This window comes from Notolabrus celidotus, chromosome 8 (assembly GCF_009762535.1).
Source record: "Notolabrus celidotus isolate fNotCel1 chromosome 8, fNotCel1.pri, whole genome shotgun sequence".
Taxonomy (NCBI): Eukaryota; Metazoa; Chordata; class Actinopteri; order Labriformes; family Labridae; genus Notolabrus; species Notolabrus celidotus.
In genome coordinates this window covers 16,312,266-16,336,649 of record NC_048279.1, presented here as the reverse complement: position 1 = coordinate 16,336,649, position 24,384 = coordinate 16,312,266, and the positions used below count along the sequence as shown (strand labels likewise).

Here is a 24,384-nt window from a genome sequence, read left to right as displayed (position 1 = left end):
TGGCCAGCATGAAGTGCTCTGTAGATTTTGTACAAAAAACATACACATTAATGTAAATGATGCAAGAGTGGGAAAAAACTTTAAAAGCCAGTGATCTCAGGATCTCATCTCCTGGACCACATTCAGAAACTCCCATCATTTTAAACTAGTATCTCCTCTTCTAGTCTTTTTCTTTTTGAATATACATCTGTGATATATTATAATCACGCACTTTGAATCCCTATTGTAATTTTTTTGGACTCTTTCACTTTTCCATTACTCATCTACTTTTTTATTTTTCCCAACGCACAGTAGGCTGCTTAATTTTTTTCCTTTTTATTTTTTGTTTTTCTATGTCATTCTCTTTATTTCAGGCTTTATGATACCCGAATTCCAGCACTTATTTGTCAATTAACTCCAGAATATGATATTTAAGCACAGTGACATGAATATCCAGCAGTAGACAGGGATTGAAGGGAGCGAGGGAGGGGGTTACTGTTTCTTTTTTGTATCCTTTGCTCATTCCAAGAGCTCACTATACTGTATTAATCTGCATAAAAAGCTAATACAAATATTGTTGAGTAAAAAAAAACCCCAAAAAACAGTGATCTCCAAACAATGCAAACAACTTAAAAACTAGACAAATGCAAAGGGAGGATTTCAGACATCGATCCACTGCAGGCTCAAACATCATGGTGAGAGAGAAGCTGCAGAAGCTGGTCTGTGAGAAAAATACTGAATTTATTTTTTTACTTCAGTTTGATTCATGTCATATCTTACTTAACTGCCTTTTGTTAAAGGCCAGTAAACAGCTAGTTTACAGTTGTAACATTAACAACAGCACATTTATATCTGTTTATCTTCATGGCTAATCTTGTAAAAAATAAAACAAAAGCATCAACACAGCACTGTTTAGTTTCATTTTTTATTAAAAAGGATGCAGTAACATCAGTCAAATGTTGTTTGTCAAATTACGTAAAATTGAGGGTGGCCCCTCAAGTTTAAGGGAACTAATACAAGACAAAATCATTTTTCTTCTTTGTCCAACTTTGAGCATCAATAAAAACAAAAAAAAAGCAAGATAAAATTATCAAAAACACTGTACAAACGTTCTGTTAAACTGGTTACCAAACAGGACGGTCCAGAAGTAAATGTACATGATGACAGCTGAGTTTAATGAGATTTTTTTTTCACTGAACAGCTGCTTCGGTTGAGTCCTTTGGGAGGATTCAGGTAAGTCAATAGATATCTACAGTGGTCACTGTCCCAGGAAAGAGGCCATGGGATCATCTGGCCGGCAGCGTTTCATTCTGAAAGCCTCCATCTCCTCCTCAGTGGGCGCCTTCACTTCCGTCAGGCTGGCGTATGGCCTCTTCCTCTCATCCAGCTGCATTATGGCCTCTATGTGCTTCACCCTCTTGTCCTCAGCTTCCAGCGCCTGAGAGGAAGAAACAAAATGACGGTCAGTCACAGAGAAATCAGCCAAAAAGGAGGTACAGAGAGATGAACACAAATATCACTTTACCTTCTTCAGCTTCTCCTTTTTCTTCTCCTCGTCTTCTGACTCACTGTCAGAGTGGTGCTTCTTGTTCTTTTTACTCTTCTTTTTCTTCTTCTTCTCCTTCATTTTATCTAGATGCATCTGGGGATTTAAAACATTGTCATCAGTTGGATCTATAATTGAACTGACGACATAAATACCAGAGGAAGAACTGAGTATGAAATACTGTCAGTTTCACTTACCTCCAGCAGAGACTTTGGCTCTTCTTCCTCCTGTTCCTCGATTAGCCCCTCTTCAAATGGGACACAGTCTGTATTGTTCTAAAGGGTTTTAAAAAAACAGAATAAAAGTTACAAAAACACACTTAATGCATCAAACCACAGCATTTTAATCTGTTAGCACATCTATACTTACAATTCCAACTCCAACCTCTCCTGTGCAGTAACTTTGTTTGACCATGGAGTGACAACACTTGTATCCCCAGAAGCCGTCAATCCAGTAAGAGCCCCAAATACACTGAAGACAGAAAATGTTGTTTAATACTCAAACAAACAAAAAGTAACAAAATGTCGTGATTTTTATGAGTTGTTTTATCCCAGAGGCCACGGGATGTTCCACCATCCTTACCGTGTGGTTGTTGATGAGCACGTCCTCCTCATACTTGGAACGAGCCACGGCCTTCTCGAGCCCCTTCAGCACAGCACCGTGTCGAGAGTACTCCACATAGTCCTCTGTCTGAGCCAAGAGCAGCTCCCGGGGTGGTGCATCCAAGTGCTCTTCACCTCCGTACTGATTATCACATACAGGGACGCAAACATCATCAGTGACGCATATTTGTAAGTATGGATACTTGAGACCCCTATACACTACGCAATTTAGCACAGAGAGGAACATATTCAGCTTCTGTTTCTTAATCCTATACTGGGGATTCAGATCAAACTTGTTTTTGTCTCATTTGCTCCAAAACAGATACTATACACAACAACAGGTTTTGGAAAGTTTTCAACTAAACCCATTTAGCACAGTGTGAAAAGAAAGCAATTATATAATAGCCAGTGCAAAAAAACCAACAACCAGGGATGTAACTGTGTACCTTCTCCAGGATGCTGTCCCTCTGTGTCTCTTTGAAGTCTTCCTTCTTGACCTTAAAGGACTTGTGCAGCAGCTCCAGCTTGGTGGGGTCAGCCTGCAGATGCACCTCAGAGCCTCTCTCATAGGCCTCCCAGGCAAATACTGTCACAGAACAAACCAATGCCCAGTATTTACAAGTTACTGCAGAAATGTATTACGCATAGCTGTTGTGCACTTAACATTATACAATCATTTAAGTCAGTATAACCTGCTTTGGTATCGAGTCAACAGTGGATATAGTTTGGCTTGAAGTTGTGTAATGAAAATAATATTGCAATATGAGACTTTATCAAAATAAAGGGCTTTTGTTCTTGTAATAAACTTAAATATATTATGATACCATTTAGAATTTAAAAAAACATCCTTTTTTCAAAACACAGCAGTGCACTTTGCATCCAATTGTATCACAGTCCCTATCATGATATGATATTACTACCTAATTTACATTCTGAGCAAAACAAACAATATTTTAGGATAACAGTAACTAACCATAACCATACATTATCCCTTACATAATGGACTTTGGCCTAACTACGTGCAGAACATAACTTGGAGCTGATGTGTAAATGTCACATTGACTGAAAGCAGATTTGAACTGCAGCTGTGGCTTCTCTTCACTGGCTTCCCGTCAGCTTCAGGATCCAGTATAAAATTATGCTGTTTGTTTTTAAAAGTTTACATGGGTTGGCACCACAATACCTAAGCAAGTGTTGGCACTTGCAGGCTCCAGTCAGAGCACTCAGGTCAACACACCTGGGGCCTCATGTACAAATGGTGTGTATGCACAAAAACGTGGCGTACGCATTTTTTCACAGCAGAGTTCAGATGTATTAAGAGTGAAATGACCGTGGAAATGTGCGGTGCCTCACGCCAACTTCATGGCTGGCATACGTACGTCTCTACAGCTGTTGATCCTTGCGCACAGATTCATACATCTGGAGATTTTTGTGCGTACAACGTTTTCTGGATTTGAGCGTATGCCACGTCTCAGTAGGAAATCCACGCAAGTCTTTGTACATGAAGCCCCAGGTGCTTCTAGATGTCCAAAAAGTGAGGCTCAAAACTTGAGGGGACCAAGCTTTTGCGGTGGCTGTTCCCACACTGTGGAACAGCCTGCCTCTGAATATCAGGACTGCTCAGACCACTGAGAGTTTTAAATCGTTACTTAAAACACATCTCTTTGTATTGGCATTTAACCCCTGTTGAGCGAGACATCTAACATTTTATCTTGCTTTTATTTATTGTGGCTTTTTTATTTTTAACTATTTGTTTTTATTGATTGTGTTTTTAAGCTTGTACAGCACTTTGGTCAACAGCGGTTGTTTTAAAATGTGCTATATAAATAAAATTTGACTTGACTTGACGCGTAACCACAACCTGTTTCATCACTTAAGTAAAACAAACTCAGTAAAGATGAGACTTCTGTATTGCTGCAGTGGTGAAACTCCACACAGTCCGGCTTTTTTGACAACTTACAAAAAGCTACTAATCAATATAATTGGAAATTGCCTCACTATACTATCAAACACTTATTAAAAAAATCAAAGTAGTTATGAGACAGCTACAAAAAAATCTTGGGGACTTACATTGTGTTGTAGCCATAGTGATTGTGTCCCCAGAATAGCGAGCAAAGTTGTCTCCAGCATACCCAACTCTGTCAGGCAAAACAGTACAATAAATGTTTTAATATTTTAAAATATTTCAACAAAATGCAACAAATTAAATGACGAGAAAAATAGTAGCAGACACGTACTCATCAGGGTTCATGCCAGTGTTGGAGTACGGGTTCTCTCTCATAGCTCGAGTCTTTGGATCGTAGTATGCCGAGTTTGGATCCAAATTCCTCAAGTACTGTGAGAAACAGACATGAAAAGTTCAGATTAATGATTGTGTATGAGTTTGTGACATCTCTAACTTAAATGATTAACTTAAACATTGGAGAACAGAGGCTGCCACACATGGTCTATACTGTTTGATATATTCATTCAGACAAACAAAGAGCAACACATTAGTTCAGATGGGATCAGACTTCAGGATGTCTCTTACTTTGGCTGTATCTTCTCTGATACGTAGATTCCTGACAGTGATTCGTCTCTTCGAGTCGAAGTTCTGGCCAGGCATGTCGATGTCGTCCGCATATTTATCTTCATCCTCATCCTCACTGTCATGTTCCCGCTCCTACAGAGATGGTATCACATGATTAAATGTAAGCTCTCTACTCAAGGGAGTTGGCTTTAATTTCTTTAATTTAGACAATAACACAATCCAAACATTATTGCACACTCACACTTGTGTCCAGTTTTCCAGAGGCCAGCTCATCCTGGAGCTTTTGTGCCTTCAGAGTCCTTTTGGCCTGAGAGGCAGAATTGTTCAAAATCACATTCAGGTAATAAACACGAAGTGTAAAAAAAAAAAAAAGACTGAGGATGCAATGCTCCGTTTTAAAAACAGATAAATCCACCACTCGACTGCTTACCAGATCTACTTTGGCGTACTCTTCCACAATGCGCTGATGTTCCTCAGGATCATACCCGTTCCAGCGGTCCCGCTTCCCATCATAGTCCAAGTCGAGCAGTACCTGAGCGTGTTCATCTGGAGCTATGCCTGTGCCTGTGAACTTTGCCCCAACTTTTCTTGGTCGCTGACAAAACAAATTAGAAAGTAACCCTGTTAATGACATCATCAGAAATTAGTTAATATCATTTCTGGAAGAAAATCAATCTAACCTCCAGGCAGTCCTTCTTCTTATGCGTCATGGCACCGCAGTTTTCACAAGCTCCCTTTCGAAATTTAGTCGTGACATTATTCTATTTAAAGGGTTTAAAAAAAAGGGATTAATTTTCAAGTTTATTTTTAATAGAGAGATAAAGTAACTCATTGATTTGTCCCCACCTCTTGCACTCCTCTTTTGTACCACTCTCCAACAGATGAGTATGGTAGCTCAGTCTCATCTTGTGGTCTCTGATGCTTTAATGTTGGCCTTTTGGATGGGTCGATGTACCATGGCACTGATGAAATGTACTGTGGGATGTGAGGGTTAATGTCCCTTAAAAAGAGAAGAGGAAAGATTCAAATGAATGCAACAACACTGCTTTTGATGTGAATAAGACATTGAAGAGGGACTCCCCAGATTGTATAAATTCCCATTATCGAACATGCTTTGGGGATAAATAGAGGCATGCGATAAAGATCCAGAGAGATCCAAAACACCTGCACATCCTGTCCGTTACAGGGTAATGCTAAATGCAGACAATGGTTTCAGTGCATTGACCCAGTGCTCTGATGCAGGCCATGGGCTGGTCAAATGACACATCCGCCACATTATGTGACTCCACAGCAACACTAATAACTGAACACTGAGTATGACAACACTACATAAAGCTTTCACGTGAGCTCTCAGTGTATCTCAATGTGGATACATCGCCTGTTTCTCAAGCGATGTATCCACTCAGTGACAGAGCAGAAGAGTCCGTTTCTCTTAGTGTCAGATTACACTATCTGAGAACTCATCCAGTGAAATAAAACAATATTTGGTTCATAAGTGAATAGACTGATATGCTAGCTTGGTAGCAAGACTGCACTACCTTTTTATTTGAAACAAAAAAACTCTTAAGACTGGGTATACCTGAAGTCTTACCCATGTCGGCATTCTTGTTTAATGTCTTTCGTACTTTGCAAAAGTTGACAAAACACATCTGTTCAAAATGTTTATGTGGCATACAAGTTCAATTGTTCTTTTTCTTTACTGTTTTAAATAGTGAAATATGTTTTGCTGTACTGGTCAGAAACTTGCAACATAGTCTTAGAAATAATCATGAAAATAACCACAATGGTCATAAAATTGTGATTGTGATTCTGCGATAAAAAAAATTGTGATGTAATATATTTTTCCGTATTGCCCACCTCTAGATGTAAGACATGAGAATTATTAATGGGTTGTTGTCTTAGGAGTCTTCATTTCTGTTTAGGTTTGAGACCCACTTCTAGTCAGTGGTGGACAGTAACAAAGTAAATTTACTTGAGTACTGTACTTGTGTAATTTTTTTGAATATCTGTACTTTACTTGAGTATTCTTTTTTGGGCTACTTATTACTTTTACTCCACTACACTCCACTTTCTATCAATGCTCTAGTTACTCACTACTTTAGCTTTGAAGTCAGCTCATGAATTTCCTTATCTTTTCTGAAATCTGATCCCTAAGACAGTAAAATGTGTTTGTGTAGTTCTGTTTGTCTCAGTGGTTTAGTCGTACTTGTATATCTGCGTCTCTCCACGGTTGAACGTGGAGCAAACACAGAGCAGATTTCACTCAGATCAGACAATTCATTTAGAGGTGGTAATGATGGCTATAATTCTCCACCTGAGCACCCATGGTCATATCTTCAGCCCGTGTTAGAGGTTTTTGAAATGAAGAATGATACGTATCGTTTGATGAAATGTTCTCCCTGTTCCCCACTCTGCCCAAACATACAAAACTTCACTGTCCAACCTCAGAAAGTGTGTTGAGCTACAGAACGTTTGTTTCAATCCAGATGAACATTTCAAACTAAGTTGTCTGTGCTTGGAGTAACTTAGTTTCTCATTTTATTCCTTGGTATAGTTTTTAGAGATTTCAAATAATGGTTTCTAGATAAACATAATGTAACTGATGTACTCCTATGTAGTCTTGACTGCACTTATGCTTTGTGAAAATACGTTTTGAGATATTTTAAAAAGTACTTTGAATACTTCAGTATTTTTAAAAGCAAGTACTTCAGTACTTTAACTCAAGTAATAATCTGACAGAGCAACTTTCACTTGTATTGGAGAAATATTTGACATGGAGTATCTATACTTCCACTTAAGTAATGAAGCTGTGTACTTTGTCCACCACTGCTCCTAGTCCATTCACGAACTTACTTTCCCTCCTCGTCCACCTCAGCTGGAGCGTTTCCCAGCTTCCTCTGCTCCTCCAACTCCTTCTTCTTCCTCCAGTCCTCCCGGGTCATCTTCTTGGGCTCATCCAGGCCCACGATCCCCTCCGAGCTCACAGTGGCGGCGGGCTGCTCGGTCATGACTAAACCTGCAACGATGAAAAACGTCTCAAGGATTCAGGATTCAACAATGAGCTTTCAAACTAGCAAACCACCCCGAGAGTTGTCAGGCAAGAACATGTGTGTAAGGTTGTGTAGAAGTAGTAGGAAGATAAAGTTGAAAATGAAATGTTTACGTATTAGGTTTATAACAATGACTGTAACGTTGAAGAAAGCTCTTCATCTTTGATAAAAAAGTGTTTAGATTGAACTTTATTACCTTGGTATGATCCAACAAATAAGCAGAGGGTGGTACCTCCTTCGTACAAGTGTTTCTTTTCTTTGTATGTTTATTTGAAGTCGTGCTCGTACGTTGTGTTTTGACTAGCACACGATTGTCGCCATTTTAGATCAGTCAAAACAACGTCATATCCGGTCTTTTTCTCTGGTGTTGATCAAGCCGTTCACTGCTGGTAGGGCGACATCTAGTGGCCACAGCTGCTTACACTATGCCGCCAGGATTCCCCAACTTAACCTTAAGGACGTTTTTGCTTTTATGATTCAGGTATTTAACCAGACCTTGCTTTTCATTCAAACTGAGCAAGAAGAGACACAAGCACACATTCCCCTGATACTTGAAGTTTTTTGCCACTCATTATGGATCAAGGACTTTGGTCGATCTGCTGTGTACGGTGGCCCTGAAGGACAAAACTAATTTACAAAAGATGAAACACTTTTACAAAGTTGGAGACAAATTTACATTTTGGAAAGCATTTTTACATTTTATAAAACAAAATTATATCAGCAAAACACTTTACCAAGTCCAAAACAAAATTACATTTAAGAAAACAAATTTACTAAAGATAAAACACTTTTACAAAGTTTGAGACAATTTTACAAACGATGGAACACTTTCCCCGTTGTGAGTCTGACTCCGTTTAGCCTGAGGCTACGTGATCTGAGGCCGTTTCATCTGAATTCTGACACATGATGAAGGTTTTGCGGAGATATGTCGGAGCTTTTCCGGAGACATGATGCTTTTTCAGCTGAGGTCTGACACCTCTCTCTGAGACCACAGGATGTCCTAATATGTAAACCATGTCGCTCTGTTTGGTTTCTCTCCATCAAAACAAACTAAATAACCCCTCACTCCAACACTTCTGGATCACTTACGGTATTTGGTACATTCCCTTTCCGTAAAGATGAAATGTTAATTTGTTTCAGAAATGGTAAAAGTGTTTCACCTTTTGTAAATTTGTTTTCTTAAATGTTAATTTACTTTCTTAAATGTAAATTTGTATTAGCCTTGGTAAAAGTGATGTCATTTTGTGTTATAAAATGTAAAAATGTTTCCCAAAATGTAAATTTGTCTCCAACTTTGTGTTTCAACTTTTGTAAATTTGTTTTGTCCTTCAGGGCCACTGCAGCTGAGACCCCTGTCTGCAATAAGAGGCTAATTTAACAAGTGGGAAGATATTAAAAGATAAAAGGGCCCATAAGTAAGACCTAACATGATCTCAAGGTATAATCTTTACTGCTGACTTAATTTACTTTTTTAAATTTGTGAACATTTTCTATTATGATCTTAATTATGTTTAATCAAGTTATCTACAGCTAAAGTATGGCCAGCAGGTAGTATAGTCAAATAATAGGAGTGCAGCAGGTCATTTTTGCCCTGAGGGCCTAATCTGGCCACAACAGTAAGAAAAAAGATGCATATAACTTCCTATCACATACGGGGCATTTCATGTGTAAGAGGTCCCTGGGCTTTTAAATCCTTGATTGAAATAACATTTACAAAGCTTATGACCAGGGCGGCTGTGGCTCAGTTGGCAGAGTCGGTCGTCTATCAATCGAAAGGTTGGTGGTTCGATCCCAGCTCCGGCAGTCACATGCTGAAGTGTCCTTGAGCAAGACACTGAACCCCAAATTGCTCCCTCTGTTGTTCAGAGGTGTGTGAATGTGAAAGAATGAGATTAGCTAACACTGATGGTCCCTCACTGTAGCTTCCTCTACCATCAGTGAGTGAATGAGTATGAATGGGTGAATGTGACGAGTAGTGTAAAAGCTCTTTGAGTGGTCAGAAAGATTAGAAAAGCGCTATATAAGTACAAGTCCATTTACCATTTACCATGACGTGTCAATGAGCCACAAGAAATACCTGAAGTTTGTCAACCCAAACTTATATTCAGTTATGGTTCACAAACTATTGAGTAAACAACATGTTGACTTACAAATCCACCAAAAATATGTAAAGTCTTCAGATATGTTCCCTTAAGTCTTTTAAAGCTGTATTAGATAACGCTTTTTGAGTGCTTTACTTTCATTTCCTCGCTAAATAAATGAGACAACAGTGATCGATGCAAAAAATGTAGGTCACGTATCACGTATGTCCGTGATGCATTTAATGTAACTCATTATTATTATGTAACTCCTCTGAGTGCCGACTTTCCTGTGTGGAGAAAAGGGGATGAATGAAAAGAAAGAAGCAGCTGTTTTCTTTAGTGAGTAAGTCTTGATGACTCCAGTGGGTTTTATTTTTGCATTCCTCAAAAAGCACACAGCATGTAATGTTGTGCTTAACTGTAACACAGACCAGTGAGAACACTATTGATCACTCTTGTTGTTAGAAAAGTTAAGACAGTAACAATGTAAAATGGTGTTACAGTGACAGTTTGGTCAGGTGGAGCTTCTCACCTTTTCCTTATATTCCAAACATTAAAAAAGACCAAAAATGTAAACAATGTAGAGAGAACAAACAGAAGAACATAACAGCACCAGACACAAATTAACATATAAACAGAAGTATAAAGAGGGGACTGAGACAGTCCTCGAGCCCTAGCACCAGTACACCTCCCCACAAAGAGTCCAGCGGTCTGGGGACGAGAAGGCAACAAAGTACCAAAGTGAAGGCAGTGATGCATTCAAGTAGGTACCAAAATATCAAACTCTTTCAGTCTATCACTCTCTTTTACTCATTTGAGAGTTTGTTTTTTTTAGGTTATGAAGGTGTGAGTCACTTGTCATCATCCTCCACTCTCCCCCACTCCTCTGAGTCATCCCCCTCCACCTCTCCATCATCACCGTCTTCATCCACATAATCAGCCCAAGTGTCATACACATCCCCTCCTTCGTCCTCATCATGTTCCTCCAACTGGTCGCCGTCATACAGCTGCTCGTCCTCATCCTCCACAATCTCCACTTCATCCTCTTCCTCCTCTGCTTCTTCATCGTCTTCATCATCCTCCTCCTCTTCATCATCATCATCATCCTCATCATCCTCATCATCTTCAACCTCCAACCCACACACCTCTCCCTCTTCAACCTCGCCTTCCTCTCGTTCGTCTTTAGGGGACATGTGAGTGGAGAACTCTTCGTCCTCAGACCTGTCTCCGAGCAGACTCCTCTTTGAGGGGATGAAGCTGGAGGTAGAAGTCTTTGTGTTGATGTAAAGACGAGGAGGAGGACCCGACTTGGGGGCAGCAGCCTGACCATCAGACGAGGTGATTGGGGAAGAACCATCTCTTCTGGAGCTGGAGACCAATGAGAGAGAGACAGGCGTAGCTTCAGTCCTGGGCCTCATGGAGGTCATGTCGGGAACATATTCACGGATCTCCCCCGGCTCTAGTGGGTCAGGCCCACAGGGGTCATGCTCGCTGCAGGACAGCTTGCCGTCAAGTTTGGAGATGAAGAGCGTTCCTTCTCGATGCTCTTTACAGTATGAGCTGGGACACATCTCACAGAATGACGCTGCCTCTTTTCCACAAATGTCACACTGGTGCCATGGACACTCCCACCGCCCTGCAGACACAATCAACATCGTCAGTGAATTTAGAAAATGTTTATATCTTTTTGGGGTGAGAATAGTAAGTTAATATTGTTTTCCTTCAAATGTGGGGATAATAAGATGATTCAAATCCCAGAATACCATACCGGGATTTTGTACGAAATTCAAACAACATGGAACAACAAATAGATTTGGTCTGTAACTACTAAAACCCCTCCCCCCAAAAAAACAACAACAGTTTATGAATATGAGTTTAGCATCTTGGGCCAGGGACAACATTTGGTTTGGGTGTTCTGGTGTCTGATTGTAGTTAAAGTATTTAAGTCCAATCCTGTTTAAGATTATGTCATGACCGAGATACTCTCCATCTCTTACCCAAATATAAGTTGGCTAAACAGAAAAGCCCTTAAAATTGCAATTAGCACCCAAATGCTAAACCTTTATCTAAAGCAAAGTATCATCATTTGTTTTCAAAAAAACTTTACAAACAAGCTAGCCTGGATAATAGGTACTCAAAGTCATCTCTGCATAATCACCAACACCCCCCTCCTTTACTTGCCTGCAGGCCTCTTGGCCAGGTTGAGACAGTCAGCGTGATAGACCTTGGGACAGCCCGGCTTCTTACAGGAAACTATCTGGCCTCCGTCTCCACAGCTGAAGCACTCATCCTCCCTCTCCTTTGTCACTTCCTGCTTTGTCTTCTTCTTCATGGAAACTCTTCTCCTCCCTTCCTTCTGTTTCTCAGCTGATGGCTGGTTCTGAACAAAGAAAACATACAAGGACGGTTAGGGGATCTTTTGAGAGGTGAACTTGTTGTTGCTCAGCACTGCAACTACTCCAGTGTAAGTGCTTACTTTTGGCCGTACACCCAGGAAACCGCTGCAGTTCGGTGCTCCACATTTACAGGCAGTTTTGCCATTTCCGAGACACTCCAGGTTGTAGTTGAACTTCAGCTCCACATCTACAGCACAAGTTGTATTAGATACTTGCAACGTTCAGATGTACAAAATATCAAAATAAGACTTAAGCAGTAGATTCAAACCTTTTGGGATGTCTTGTAGAGCAAAAAGCCCCACCCTGGTGTCCCCGTTCACAGTCCACTTCTGAGTCTCACAGTTTGGCTGACAGCTGTGGTTCATGAAGCGAGCCAGGTTCCCCTTGGGCCCGGCATCAATGATCCGGTCCTGGAATAACAAAACACAAACTAGTTTGCACCAAGCATGTGGCCCATATAGTAAATCCAGTGTGCTGATCAGCTGTATCATCCACCGAGTCTGTGTTTGTGGTCTTGAGGCTCAGTCACCTTGTCCAGTGTGAGCATGTAGAAGTTACAGATGTCGTTCTCCTGGGCGTGTTTGATCCGAGCTCGACATTCTTCTTCATCGATCACCTCTCCAACATATTCACTCACAAAGGCTCCCTGAGAAAGGAACAATGATAACATATTTAAGTGAATAGTAAAGTCACACATAAGTGTAGTTATCTGATGCCTTTCAAAATACCTTCTTTATATCTGACACAGCACGTAAACCCCAGCCACATGACAGCGTCCTGAAAGTCTCCACAAGGGTGTACTGTCGCTTCGTGAAGGCCTGGTTCTGACAGCGCTCCCCTGCCGAGCACACCTGAGGGTGGCACTCGTACATCAGCATGCGGTTTATGCACTCAGAGTCGATGCTACATGGGTTCTCGTCGGATGCTTTACAGTTACAGCGTGGGATCTCAGATAGGTCAGCAGTTATGACCTGCACCTTTCCTATCAGCCGGTTCACCTGAGAGACAGAGACAAGGGTGTGATTTTGTTTTACCATACAACTCAGCTGACAGCTCTTCAGTCAGGGTACAAAAACACAAAGTATGCATACCTTAATGTGTTTGTATGGAGGAGGTTTCTTGTCGTTCTTTCTGTTCTCCTGAAGCTGCCTCATCTCTTTTTCTGCCTGAAGCTCTTTGAACCGCTCGGCTGCTTCTGTCAGGGCTGAAACAATTTAAACACAAACATAAATGCAATCTCAAAATGAAACTTTATTTCTTCATTTCAAAAGCAGGAATATGTTCTTCGTAATAAATACAGTTATGAGACATTCATACCCTTTTTGTACACTGCATCAGCACCCTTCCCCATCTTCTCTATGTTGTGCGTGTCACCCTCCATGTAGGGGAACACTCTGGCCTGGTACGTCCACACAAAATCTTTGGAGCCAAAAAAATTCACTGGAAACTCGCCCACGTCGTGTTTCATCCTCAAGATGTTATTTGGGATGTCTTTGGCCAGACAGACTTCGGCGGGCCACCACCTGATGATTCAGATCAGAAGTCAGACATACACTTAGGAGAGTTTTGATGTTGCCCAGAAAGTCTGTGAGTACAGGGAAGGTAAAGCTGTAGCCTTACCTGTAACGTCCCCATTTGACCCAAAGTATGTCCTTAATATGAGGCCTTTTTACTGCTTTGCAGTCATTGCAGAACCAGCTGCCCTGAGGCATCTCAATGTTCAAACACTCCTGATGGAAAGCAGCAGGACAGGATTCACAGCACAGTAGACTGCCCCCTTCAAACCACAGCAACAGAGAGAACATATGGATTGGCTTTGAATACACTTACTGTGTGTTAGTTTACATTTTATTGACTTCATTTTCATCAGCATTTAAAAACACAGACACACTTTGAAAAGCGTGTATTTTAAAGACCCACCAAGTTACTGAACTGTTTCACATCTAAATGCATGTTCATTTTTACATGAACAAACTAGCAAAAAAAATGCAGGTTAAAATAATATTCATACGCAGACGTACCTTCAGAGCAGACAAAGCACCAGCTGACGTTGATGTGTTCGTGGTTCTTGCAGCCTTTCCGTGGCGTGAAGTGGTTTGGACAGAGGAAGTTGTTATTGGCTAGCACCAAGCTGCCTGCTGCCATGCAGTTATCGTTTGCATGATAGGCGACGGGGCAGCGAACACATCGAGCCAACCGACCTACGATCAAAATACAGAGGAGAGAGAGCTCAAGGTTTTGTGACGAAAACCCACAACACAAACAATAACACAAACAAAAACAGACTTTTAAATCACATGAAGGCCCAAGAACAAAATATTTAGATAGTGCTTCCATGGTTACAAGCAAATTGAATAAAAATCCAATTCAGCAATGTTTCTTGGCCAGGTCTAGCTGCTGCAACACACACTGTATACAATGAAGTATCAGATGATGTTTAAAGGATGTTGAATGCAACAAAAAAAGGCAGGTAAAGCCACAGTTATCACCTACAGCCACTTCTTTAGGTTGTAGGTATAGGTAAATATAACTCTGCATTCATCCACACAGCTCGATGCTCCACACATTTACCACTATAAAACATATTCAATCACCAGAATAAACCCTGATATGTCTGTTCAGAGAACTAGAAGCATATTTATCATGACTTTTGAAGCACTCAATGTGTAGCTAACAGGTGATGTTAAAATAAGTAATGTTAGATTCGAATAAAAGGAACACTAACTGAGATGGTAAAAAATATTTATTTGTTTCTGCCCACATTCTTACTTCTGTACGTTGTTTTTTGATTCACTTATGTCACTTCTGCGCACATTTCTTACGGAATCACTGGTTTTGTAAATATATTATACATTAACTTATTTTGTTTGTACATACTTTTCTTAGAAAATGCTAATTTACTTTTTAATTGCTAATAACTTTAATAATTACTGTTCTATATGTTTTGTTGTTTGCACTATCTGCTGCTGCTGTAACACTGTAAATTTCCCCTGTTGTGGGACGAATAAAGGAATATCTTATCTTATCTTAAATAGTGTGTGAAGTTCAGTTTAGATCCATTTTGCAGGACAGACAACATTAAAGGATGCTGATGGGGCTTAGCAAAATCGTATTGGCCCCTTGTGAGTCCCCTTTTTAAAGGTTTGTCCAAAATTGTTGTTAGGGCGTGATTACGTCTTTGTGTGTTTGTTCATAAGCACTGTAGTAAATATCCCTCTGACTTTACTCTGTAACTAGAAGTTAAATCTTGAACGATGCTGCAAAATAACATACCTTCAAATCTTTGCAGACCATTTCCAACATGTCATAGATAAAAAATCATGTGTTTTAAACTTAAATACAAATAAAACTGGAGCTTACCTTTGGAGCTGCAGGCATTGAGAGGGTTTGTGATGTGGCAGGACAGACACACGTGCAGGGGGCAGCGGAAGCCTTTGTTATGAGGCTGCGTAGCCGAGTACGCCAGTATACAGTCAGCATGATAGAACTTCCCGCACAGTGGTATGATGCAGCGCTTAACCTCATTACCAGACTCCTTACACACAAAGCATGAGTGTGCACCTGTAAGCAACAGAGAGGAGAATTTTGGCTTCACTTTTGTACAAGGGGATGAAAGTGGAAATGCCTCAACCATATTTATAACCAGTCAATGATGGGACACACAGTGCACCTACCAGTGTTGCATTCAGGACAGAAGAATTTTCCCTTTGGAGCAGCTGATAGGCCGATACACTGCGGGTGAAAGGCTCCGTAGCAGTGTCCCTCACACAGCAGCAGGTCTCCTGCCCTTTCACACACCTGCACAAACACACACACATCCTCAATGACAGAAATCCTGATAATCTACATGATATAAATTAAAGACGGCTCAAAAGAAGCACACTAAGCTAAAGAAGATGATTTATTATCTCACCTGACAGACATTCTCCTTCAAGCTTGTAGCACCTATTTTCCCTTTCACATCCACTTGGGAAGAGAAGCTGTCATTCACACTAACAGATAGCACCTACAGACAAACAGAAAGATAAGTTAACTAAAGAAACATGTTACAGATGATCATCCCTCTCAAAGAGCATCACTCTTCAGTTGATTGATACAACATGCACACCTCAGTTTTTGGTGTTAGTGTTCCAGTGTGTGCATTTTGTTTCTCATCAGTGCTACAGGCCTCCATCTCCACCTCCTGCTTGGGAGTCTTCAATCCTCGGGGGCTAGGAGGTCTGTTTGGAGTGAGGACCCCAGGGCGATCTTTGACTTCCGAGTTCTGGCAGGCAGCAGCAGCAGCAGTGGGGGATGAGGATGTGCTGGGTACTGGTTTCACTTTCTTTGAAAATCCAACCTATCCAAAGTGAGATATCAATTTGTTTAAATTGTTGAATATGTTTTCACATCACACTGTTTGATTACAGACAAATATATTGATTGTGCTTTTGTAATACCTGAGTTTTCTTGACTGACACCTTCACCTCTGCAGTAACTGCACTGTTTCGCTTTGGCTCCTTCCTCTTTGTAGGACTGACAGATACTTCCTCTATGGTACACTCCAGCACCCTGTGCGACAGCTTCCTGGGCCTTTTTCTTTCTTGTGGAACTGACCCTGTGTCTGAAGACAAAATAATAATCCCATTATACACCTTGTGCTCAGCAAGATAGTTGATGTTGGATTTTACCTAATGTCCAATCTGAAAACATATATTTACCAGATTCAGGAGGTAGATCACTTTCTTCTGCTGCCTCAGTGACAAGCAAGGGTTGTGTTGCGGCTGGAGAAGCTGAGGATGCTACGGGAGCAAGCCCATCATGAGATGGGCTCTGTTCCGGCTCTGATGGAGCCTCGGCGGGCTCAGCAGAAGACGGGGATGAGGTTGAGGCTGAGGTATTTATTCCTGCTGTGGCGCTGACATCATGGAGTGTGGCTATCCCTGGGATATTCTGTGAACAAAGATGCAAATGAAGCAACGTCACAGTACAGTAAAACTTGTTCTTCCATGGCAACAGTATATCTCAGTGGTTAATTGTGGACCCTATGCATAGAGACAAGTATCCATGAAACGGGGGGCCAAAGGTTTGACTCACATATGCCGCAATGTCAACATGTCATCATCCACTCTCTCTTTCTTGGTTCTGATTCTGCCTACTGTATTATCTTTCAATAACGGCATGAACAGGCAAAATAATTATCTTAAAAAAGAAACAAAACAAACACGTTCGGAATTGAATACACAACTTATTGGATGATAAGATGTAATAAAATAGAGTAACGTGTTACAAGAAGAGTTCAAATCTTCCTGGGTTAGAAAGTTCATTACGATGCAATAATAATGAAGCAAGCACAACATAAGTGCTGGAGAGATACAACCATTACTTAGATAAGGCATAGTTATTTATGTACAGAGGTTGAGTTTTAGGTTGCCTTATGTTCCTAAATTATGAGGATGACATTAGGATGCCTGCATTAAGGATGCAAAAAGTGAGGTTTCAGGAATGAAGTCGTAACATTGTCAGAATAGAGTCATAATTTTACCAGAATACATTTGTCAGATAAAACTGTCAAACTTAATAAGAATAAAAAGGTTAATTATACAAAAATAAGATAGCAGGAGGAAAAAGTTGTACATTTATGGGGAGAAGAGGTGAATTTATAACGATTGAGCTGTAATCTTAAGAGAATAAGAGGTACATTTATTAGAACTCATTTGTAATCTTACGGCGTAACTTCATGCTATGGATAATCTACATATAAAAAAACGTGGAGGTGCCAGCTGCCTGCACAAAAATGTGGAATGTGGACCTTTATGTGAAGTTACGCTCAACAGCTGAGGACAAACAGTGATTGCAGAAGCATGCACAGGCTGCCTAGAGCCTGTCATTCTTCACAAGAAGTTCCAGCCGTCTCCTTTCAGCACAGACGGTTGGCTGCTCTTCTGATCTTCCTCTTCAAAATAACATACAGACTAGCCATCGACTAAAAATCTGTTTTTTTTCATCACATATTAACAATTTTATTCTTGTACATAGTTGACTGTAGTCTCTTGATTTTGCAAATTCTTGTAATTCTCAAATTCTATTTTTTTTCTACATAATAACATTGCCGTTATACTTACAGCTTACTGCATTGTACAAAACAGATAGTCTGAATGTATCATAGTATAAATAGAAGTAGAAGGAGTTAATTTCACATTGCAAGCTGCACAGTTTATGGCTACAGTAAGTCTTTGTATTAAATAAAAAATACTGCAAGTTTACAAACATCTGGTGATTTTCACAGACTATTCAAGAATCCTCAGTATCCAGCTGATGCGGTGTACTTTCTCTTGCATTGTAAGGAAAAGTAAAAGCAAAATGAAAACTTACCAATCTAGAAGATTCTGAGGTGTGCTTCATTGATTTCTTTTTTGCAGTAAATATTTGTTCATAGTCCTCAGTTGACTCAAGGAGCCTTTTCGTTGGCTTCCGGAGGCGTTTTTTCTCTGAATGTCCAACAGAAAAAACAAAAACAAAAAAATATAGTTACAGAATGATTCATATCTAAAGTGAGGTATAATAGTGTACATACTTTCAGATAACACATTGTAATAAAAACACACAGGGACAGCAATTACACACATTTTAGCATCTCAGTGGACAAACTTAACACATCAGTTGTTGTCTTACCCGCCGCCGTGCTGCTCGTCTTTGAGAAGTGGGAGCGATTTTCTGCCTTCCTCTCAACCCCTCGATCGAAATCTGGTGATTCCCTCACAGGGTAAGAGCCATTAATCTCAGTTGAAGCCTTAGTCAAACCTTGACCCTGATACTCAGCAGCCTCATCCCGCAGCTGCCAGCGTTTCTTTGGAGCCACTACGGGTCTTGAGTTCTTCTGGAGGTAGCTGTCCAAGGGCACGGCAGACCCAGGATCAGCTAAGTCAGAGTGGCCACCAACAAACTCCCTGCCATAAGCTAAATCAGCCAGGTCCGTAGAAAGGTCCAGTATACCGAGTTTAAGTTTGGCAGGAAGTTTCTGTTTTCTACGCTGCTTGTCCGAAGCCCCAGTCTTTGAGTGCATAGGAAAGTCTTCAAAGTGGTAGGTGTCAGCTGTCATGATAGCTTTAGTCCTACTCTTGGTCTTCACAGCTTTGTTTTGGGGTGCTGTTGGTTTGGACTGCCGGCTCTCAGTTTTGATCCTTGGAGTACAACCATCCTGAGAGCCCTTCAGTGAGTCTCCTCCTGTAGGGATGACCAGAGGTTCCTCTCTGATCAAGACTGGGGATGGTGGGAGAATGAGGGGTTTACCTTCTTTTTCTCTGGTATCATGCATGTCTTTTAGAAGCATGAGGAAAGTACTGAATTTATAATTGGTGTCAGGTTGAAATGACTCAGAGTCAATGCTGTCCTCCTTCACCAGAGATTTAAACTTTACTTCCTTGGGATCCTGGAAAGCCTCCATCGGAGACAGAGAAGAGGGTGGAGAAGCAGAAGGTGGATCTGAGTTTTCTACCTTAATCTTGACAGGGGACACACAGGGTAAACTTGAGCCTAAATTCTTAGACTTTAACAATGAGCCGTTGTGAATACGCTTCTTATCGGGCTTCCTTGCACGCCGCCTTGGAGGGCTGGAGTTTGAGGAACATGATGCATTGCCAGGGGACTCCCGGTGAGGAGACATTTCAGATTTGATGGGTGTATTAGTAGGTGCATTATCAGGACAATCATCAGTGTGGGCATCTGTTGAGTTTTGGCTCATTGCCAGTGCATCTTTAGTATCCGTCTCTTCCTCTGCTCTCAGAGCCCTCGTGATCAGACGACTGCTGGCGAGAAGAGTCATAGAGTGCTTTTTATTTGAACTGTTCGACAATTCATTAGAGCTGCCAAAACTCTGTTTAGAGTTTGTATCTTTACATGTTTTTTTATTTGTTAAAATACAAGAGGAATCACACGACTCAGTGATGCTGTTTGCTTTTTCAGTCAACTTTGTTTTAGCTTTTGTTGAACCCTGTTTTGGAAGGACCACTCTGTCTACATCCTGTGTTGGAGACAAAGCTGTTCGTTTAGGACGATGCAGCATGGGAACTGAATCCAGGTCTGCATACGGTGAGTCCTTTGGCTCTTCTTTCAGTGCCCGAGCTGTCGTATGAAACTGATCAGTAATGTTTGTAATGGTAGAGCCCTCTTTTGATCCTCCAACTATATGGCCAAATATGTCTGATAAACATTTCTTTTTCTTCTTACAGGCTTTGCTCTTGTTGGATTCAGTTGTGACAGAGTTTTTGATGAGATGAAGCTCATTTTTGTTGGGGCACTTCATGAGTAATGGAGTTTGATTTGGATCCACAGAGACAGAAGGAGACTCTTGTGGCTTTTCAGTAGGGACTGGGCTGGGCACCCGCTCCTCTCCATTGACAGACATTGAAGGAGCACTTTTATTATTCCTTTGTCGGTTTGGGAGTAGATACTCAGCTTCTGCCACACTAACTTTCCACGCTGTCAGTAAACTTTTGGGTATCTGCCAGGAATAGAAAAAAGGAACATTTAGACAATTCACAATAGGATTCTAAAAAATCTGTCATGAGCTTTTAAAAAAATTATTACCGAATATTTGTAGTCTTTCTCTTTCTGCTTTCCTCTCCGTCTGAGCACAGGAAGCTCTTCAAACTGATGGCCTCCTTCAAAAGGAAGAACGGCAGTCCCTGGGACCCAGGCCCTTTCTGAAACCTCCCCTACCGTCTCCAGAAAATACATCCGACAAGGACGAGGACTGGGAACTGAAAACAAAATCAAAAGTGGACTTATTAATAACCCTACACACACAGTGAAACTGCATTCCTTTGATCAGCGTCAAAATGTCAAGTAGCTGTGAAGTTGTCTGACACAATCTGAAAACAAATCCAATGAAAACTCACCTTTCATCTTAGTGTAGGTCCCCTGCTCCTGGTCACATGCAATATGGCAGGGCCACCAGGGCCGTCTGTTGAATTTAGCCCACACCAGGTCCCCCTCTAAGTATTTCACAGCAGGAAGAAGCTTTTTCTTTGGGCTGTTGGACTAAACAGGACATAGGGAATACTTTAATACCAATGTAGGAAATTGAGGAACTGTAGTATATCATGTAGTCAGTAGCAAAATAAAGTCCTTGTATGACTGACATGAAGCTTTAAGTCATAGCAGTAATGAGAAAAGAAACCATAATGCATTATTTACATTGCATCTGAATCTTAACATGTTGTGTTCATTTTGTTGTTCAGATTTAACACTTTGACTCAATATTGTGGTGAAAATAACCGTAGAAAATATCAAAAGAATTATGTTAGGGTGGTATTGACACAGGATAACAGCTGGACACATGTAACTGCTCCTGGCATCATTAAATAATCACCAAGAAAAATAAACAGTGTCCGTGTGCATTAAAGTGATATCTATGTTTAAACAAAATAAACAAACATTGCCTTGGTATGGTTAGTGTCTTAGGTGTTTTAGACTCACATTAGAGTTGGTGCTGGCTGGTGAAATAAGCCCAGGGTCAACCAGTGAAGTACCTTCCCCATCACTGTCTGATCCCTCACCCAGACTCCACCCATCTTTCATAGTGATGCCGGGCAGTGCACTGGGGCTTAGTGTAGGGTTGAGTTCAGATATAGTTTTGGACATCAGATTGAACACAGTAGGTTTGTACGTTCTTTTATCCCCCCCTGAGTTGCATGTAGTTCTGCAATCAGAAACAGTTCGGTCCTGACTCGACTTTGGGGAGTGGTGAAAAGGTGTCAGCTCATCGCTGCTACTGTGCTCCCCCTCCTCATCCTCATCCTTAATGTCACTGCTGTCAAACAGCGTGGACCCAAAATGCAGGTAGCCATTGGGGATGGGAGAACAGCGATCAAAGCTGTCAGGACTGTGAGAGGAGAAGCCATTTCTGCTCACGTCCTGAAGCGCCTCCAAAGACTCCATGTCGTCATCTCCTGGAGAGAGAGGCAGCTGGACTGGCGGTGCCTCAAACTCATCATCATCACTGATGGGGCTTGCACAGTGGAAGTGGTTGTTGGGATGGAGGTCCCTCGCTGAATTGGACCTGCTGACCACATTGTTCAGATCCTGCAGCCTTCTCAGCGGGCTGTAGCAGTGGGTTCGGTCCAGCTGGTTGTATCCATGTACAGCTGGCTGTTTGAGGCTGGAGGACGGGGGTTGTAAAGCTAAGGGCTGGTCTGACCCTCGCCTCACGATGCCACACTGGTTTCCGAAGGAAGTGCTCCCAAGACCGTTGTGGGGCCTTAGCTCAGGCTGGCCTGAGCCAAACACTGAACCTACCCTAACAGCCGGTCTGTACGACTGATTCATGTTGTCACGGCTGTATCCTGTCGAAAAACACAAAAGAGGTGGGTTAGACAAGGAGAGCCCTTTAAGTTTCCCACTCAGTGCTATCAGTGGATCATATCTAAGCTACTACACTTTAATAAACAACAAAACATGCAGACACACTTGAAAATATTGCGGAAATAGAGCAGCAATCACACCGAGTCCGACAGAAACCTGGAGGAGTATAACCTACCAGCCGTGGACTGTGCGCTTACATACACACACACACACACACACAGACACACAAATAAGCCGACATTGCATGGCCTCCATACTAGAGGCCGGTCGGACAGGACACGGAACACAACCGCTGGGCCGCTTCTCTAACACACTTCATTCACATAGTATCAGAAAATCACACCGCTTTGTTTTGTGGTACAGGGTCATGACGATCGCTGATTCGTACAGTCAATGGAGGAGCGCTGAGGCTGTAGTAGAGGTGGTGACACTGAGCCATCACAGACACATTGAGTGGCTCACACAAACAAGCTACAGCCACACAGAGGAAGCTACTATTAACTCACAAAAAAGGGCTGATCGCCTTTAAGTTCACAACACGTGGAGAAAGACGAAAAACTCACCATTTGGAGGTCGGTCACCGTGAAACCAACAGCGGCTGTGTGAAAATGTGGCACAAAGCGAGTTTTTTTCTCGGTTTTTTCTCAGAGCGGATCTGCACAATCCCAGCTGCAGAGGCACTAGTAGTAGGCCCAGGCACAGCTCTCATTCTCTGCACTTCATCGCCTCATCAGCTGCGGCCCCCTAAAAAATTGTCACCTTAGATACAAAATAACAAGTAAACCTCCGGTACGCTGCAACATCATACAGTGGCGAAATTCAGTGTGCCATCGCCGGTCCCCTATATCCACAGCGGCTTATTTACTACATGCTTTTTGCCTGCTGTCGAAGTGCCCCCGGTTATGTTAAAACAAGCCCAGACTGACTGTGTTGGTGAGCAGCAACCAATCGGCACTGCTACCCAACCCCCCGTCTGCAGAGGGCCGTGACACTCACCCTGCTAACACTCATATGCACGCGCGCACACTTATAGGCACGCACGCACACATGTATTTGCATGCGCGAAAGCATGCACGTCCAGGTGAAGTTTCTGGCAGTCGCTGGCTTTAAATAAAAGCTTCATGAAATAGCAATCACAAACGAATGTATGACCTGTTTCAAAATTCAGACCCATTTCTACGCCTTTTCCCCAAACAGATTCTGTATGACTGACTACTGCAGGCCGGCGTTTCAGTGAGATCGACAGCAGAACGATTGCAGTGCGCATACGGCCTCTCCGATTAAACCAGACACCGTGCGCCATGTTGCCTCTCCGCAGAGAGCTCTTAACATGAGGAAACAGGCCGCCTAAGAAAAGAAGCAAAGGAAGGTGGCCCTTAACGCGCCAGAAAGGGGTTATTTTTCGGTTGAAACCACAGTAGGTTAATCCTTCTACAGTTCGTTCCCATGTCACTTATGAGGTTTTACTGCGCGCGTTTTCAAACCAAATACACAAACACGCATATTCAAAGAGCACAATAGGCTCGCTGCCGTGGGCCAGTTCTTCAACATGAAACAAAGAGCAGTCAGTGACATACCGACCTGACAGGAACTTACCTCCCTGTTTGGGTTTTTATACATTATATCAGATTTTTTGGCCCAGATCTCGTGGGGGTTCATCCCACTATCCTCTTCGTGAATGATTTGGTAGAAACACCAGATACATTCGACAAATAACTTACACACACACAATGATAGATCAGCTGTTTGGCGAAAACGTCAAAACATGGCCTATATATGGTATTTTCTGACCAGTCCTGCACATCGTACTGATTTAAATTAAGTCCTTAAAGTGAGATTTTGAAATTGTGCCGCAT

At 41.7% G+C, this 24,384-nt stretch overlaps 2 protein-coding genes across 5 annotated transcripts; both read right to left on the bottom strand.

Moving 5' to 3' along the window:
• Positions 1-890: 890 nt before the first annotated feature.
• Positions 891-8,060, bottom strand: slu7 (SLU7 homolog, splicing factor). Its single transcript, XM_034690574.1, has 15 exons — positions 7,904-8,060; positions 7,511-7,673; positions 5,504-5,657; positions 5,338-5,418; positions 5,088-5,252; positions 4,899-4,964; positions 4,658-4,789; positions 4,365-4,462; positions 4,198-4,265; positions 2,574-2,713; positions 2,108-2,269; positions 1,895-1,996; positions 1,723-1,800; positions 1,505-1,621; positions 891-1,417 (listed from the first exon to the last, which is right to left on the bottom strand). The coding sequence occupies exons 2-15, from the start codon at positions 7,663-7,665 to the stop codon at positions 1,238-1,240; spliced, it is 1,698 nt and encodes a 565-aa protein (XP_034546465.1). The 5' UTR covers positions 7,666-7,673; positions 7,904-8,060; the 3' UTR covers positions 891-1,237.
• A 2,058-nt stretch (positions 8,061-10,118) lies between these two features.
• Positions 10,119-24,282, bottom strand: nsd1a (nuclear receptor binding SET domain protein 1a). 4 transcript variants are annotated; one of them, XM_034689896.1, is made up of 23 exons: positions 24,125-24,282; positions 23,092-23,287; positions 21,644-22,509; positions 21,064-21,205; positions 20,753-20,925; positions 18,839-20,666; positions 18,539-18,654; positions 16,885-17,116; positions 16,624-16,787; positions 16,293-16,523; positions 16,098-16,190; positions 15,859-15,982; positions 15,545-15,745; positions 14,206-14,385; positions 13,805-13,961; positions 13,502-13,707; positions 13,276-13,388; positions 12,913-13,182; positions 12,714-12,830; positions 12,453-12,594; positions 12,265-12,371; positions 11,970-12,168; positions 10,119-11,424 (listed from the first exon to the last, which is right to left on the bottom strand). In XM_034689896.1, the coding sequence occupies exons 3-23, from the start codon at positions 22,490-22,492 to the stop codon at positions 10,640-10,642; spliced, it is 6,429 nt and encodes a 2,142-aa protein (XP_034545787.1). In that variant the 5' UTR covers positions 22,493-22,509; positions 23,092-23,287; positions 24,125-24,282; the 3' UTR covers positions 10,119-10,639. The 4 variants fall into 4 exon arrangements, with proteins under 4 accessions (XP_034545787.1, XP_034545786.1, XP_034545788.1 ...); XM_034689895.1 differs by lacking the exon at positions 24,125-24,282 and adding an exon at positions 23,525-23,828; XM_034689897.1 differs by lacking the exon at positions 23,092-23,287.
• Positions 24,283-24,384: the final 102 nt, after the last annotated feature.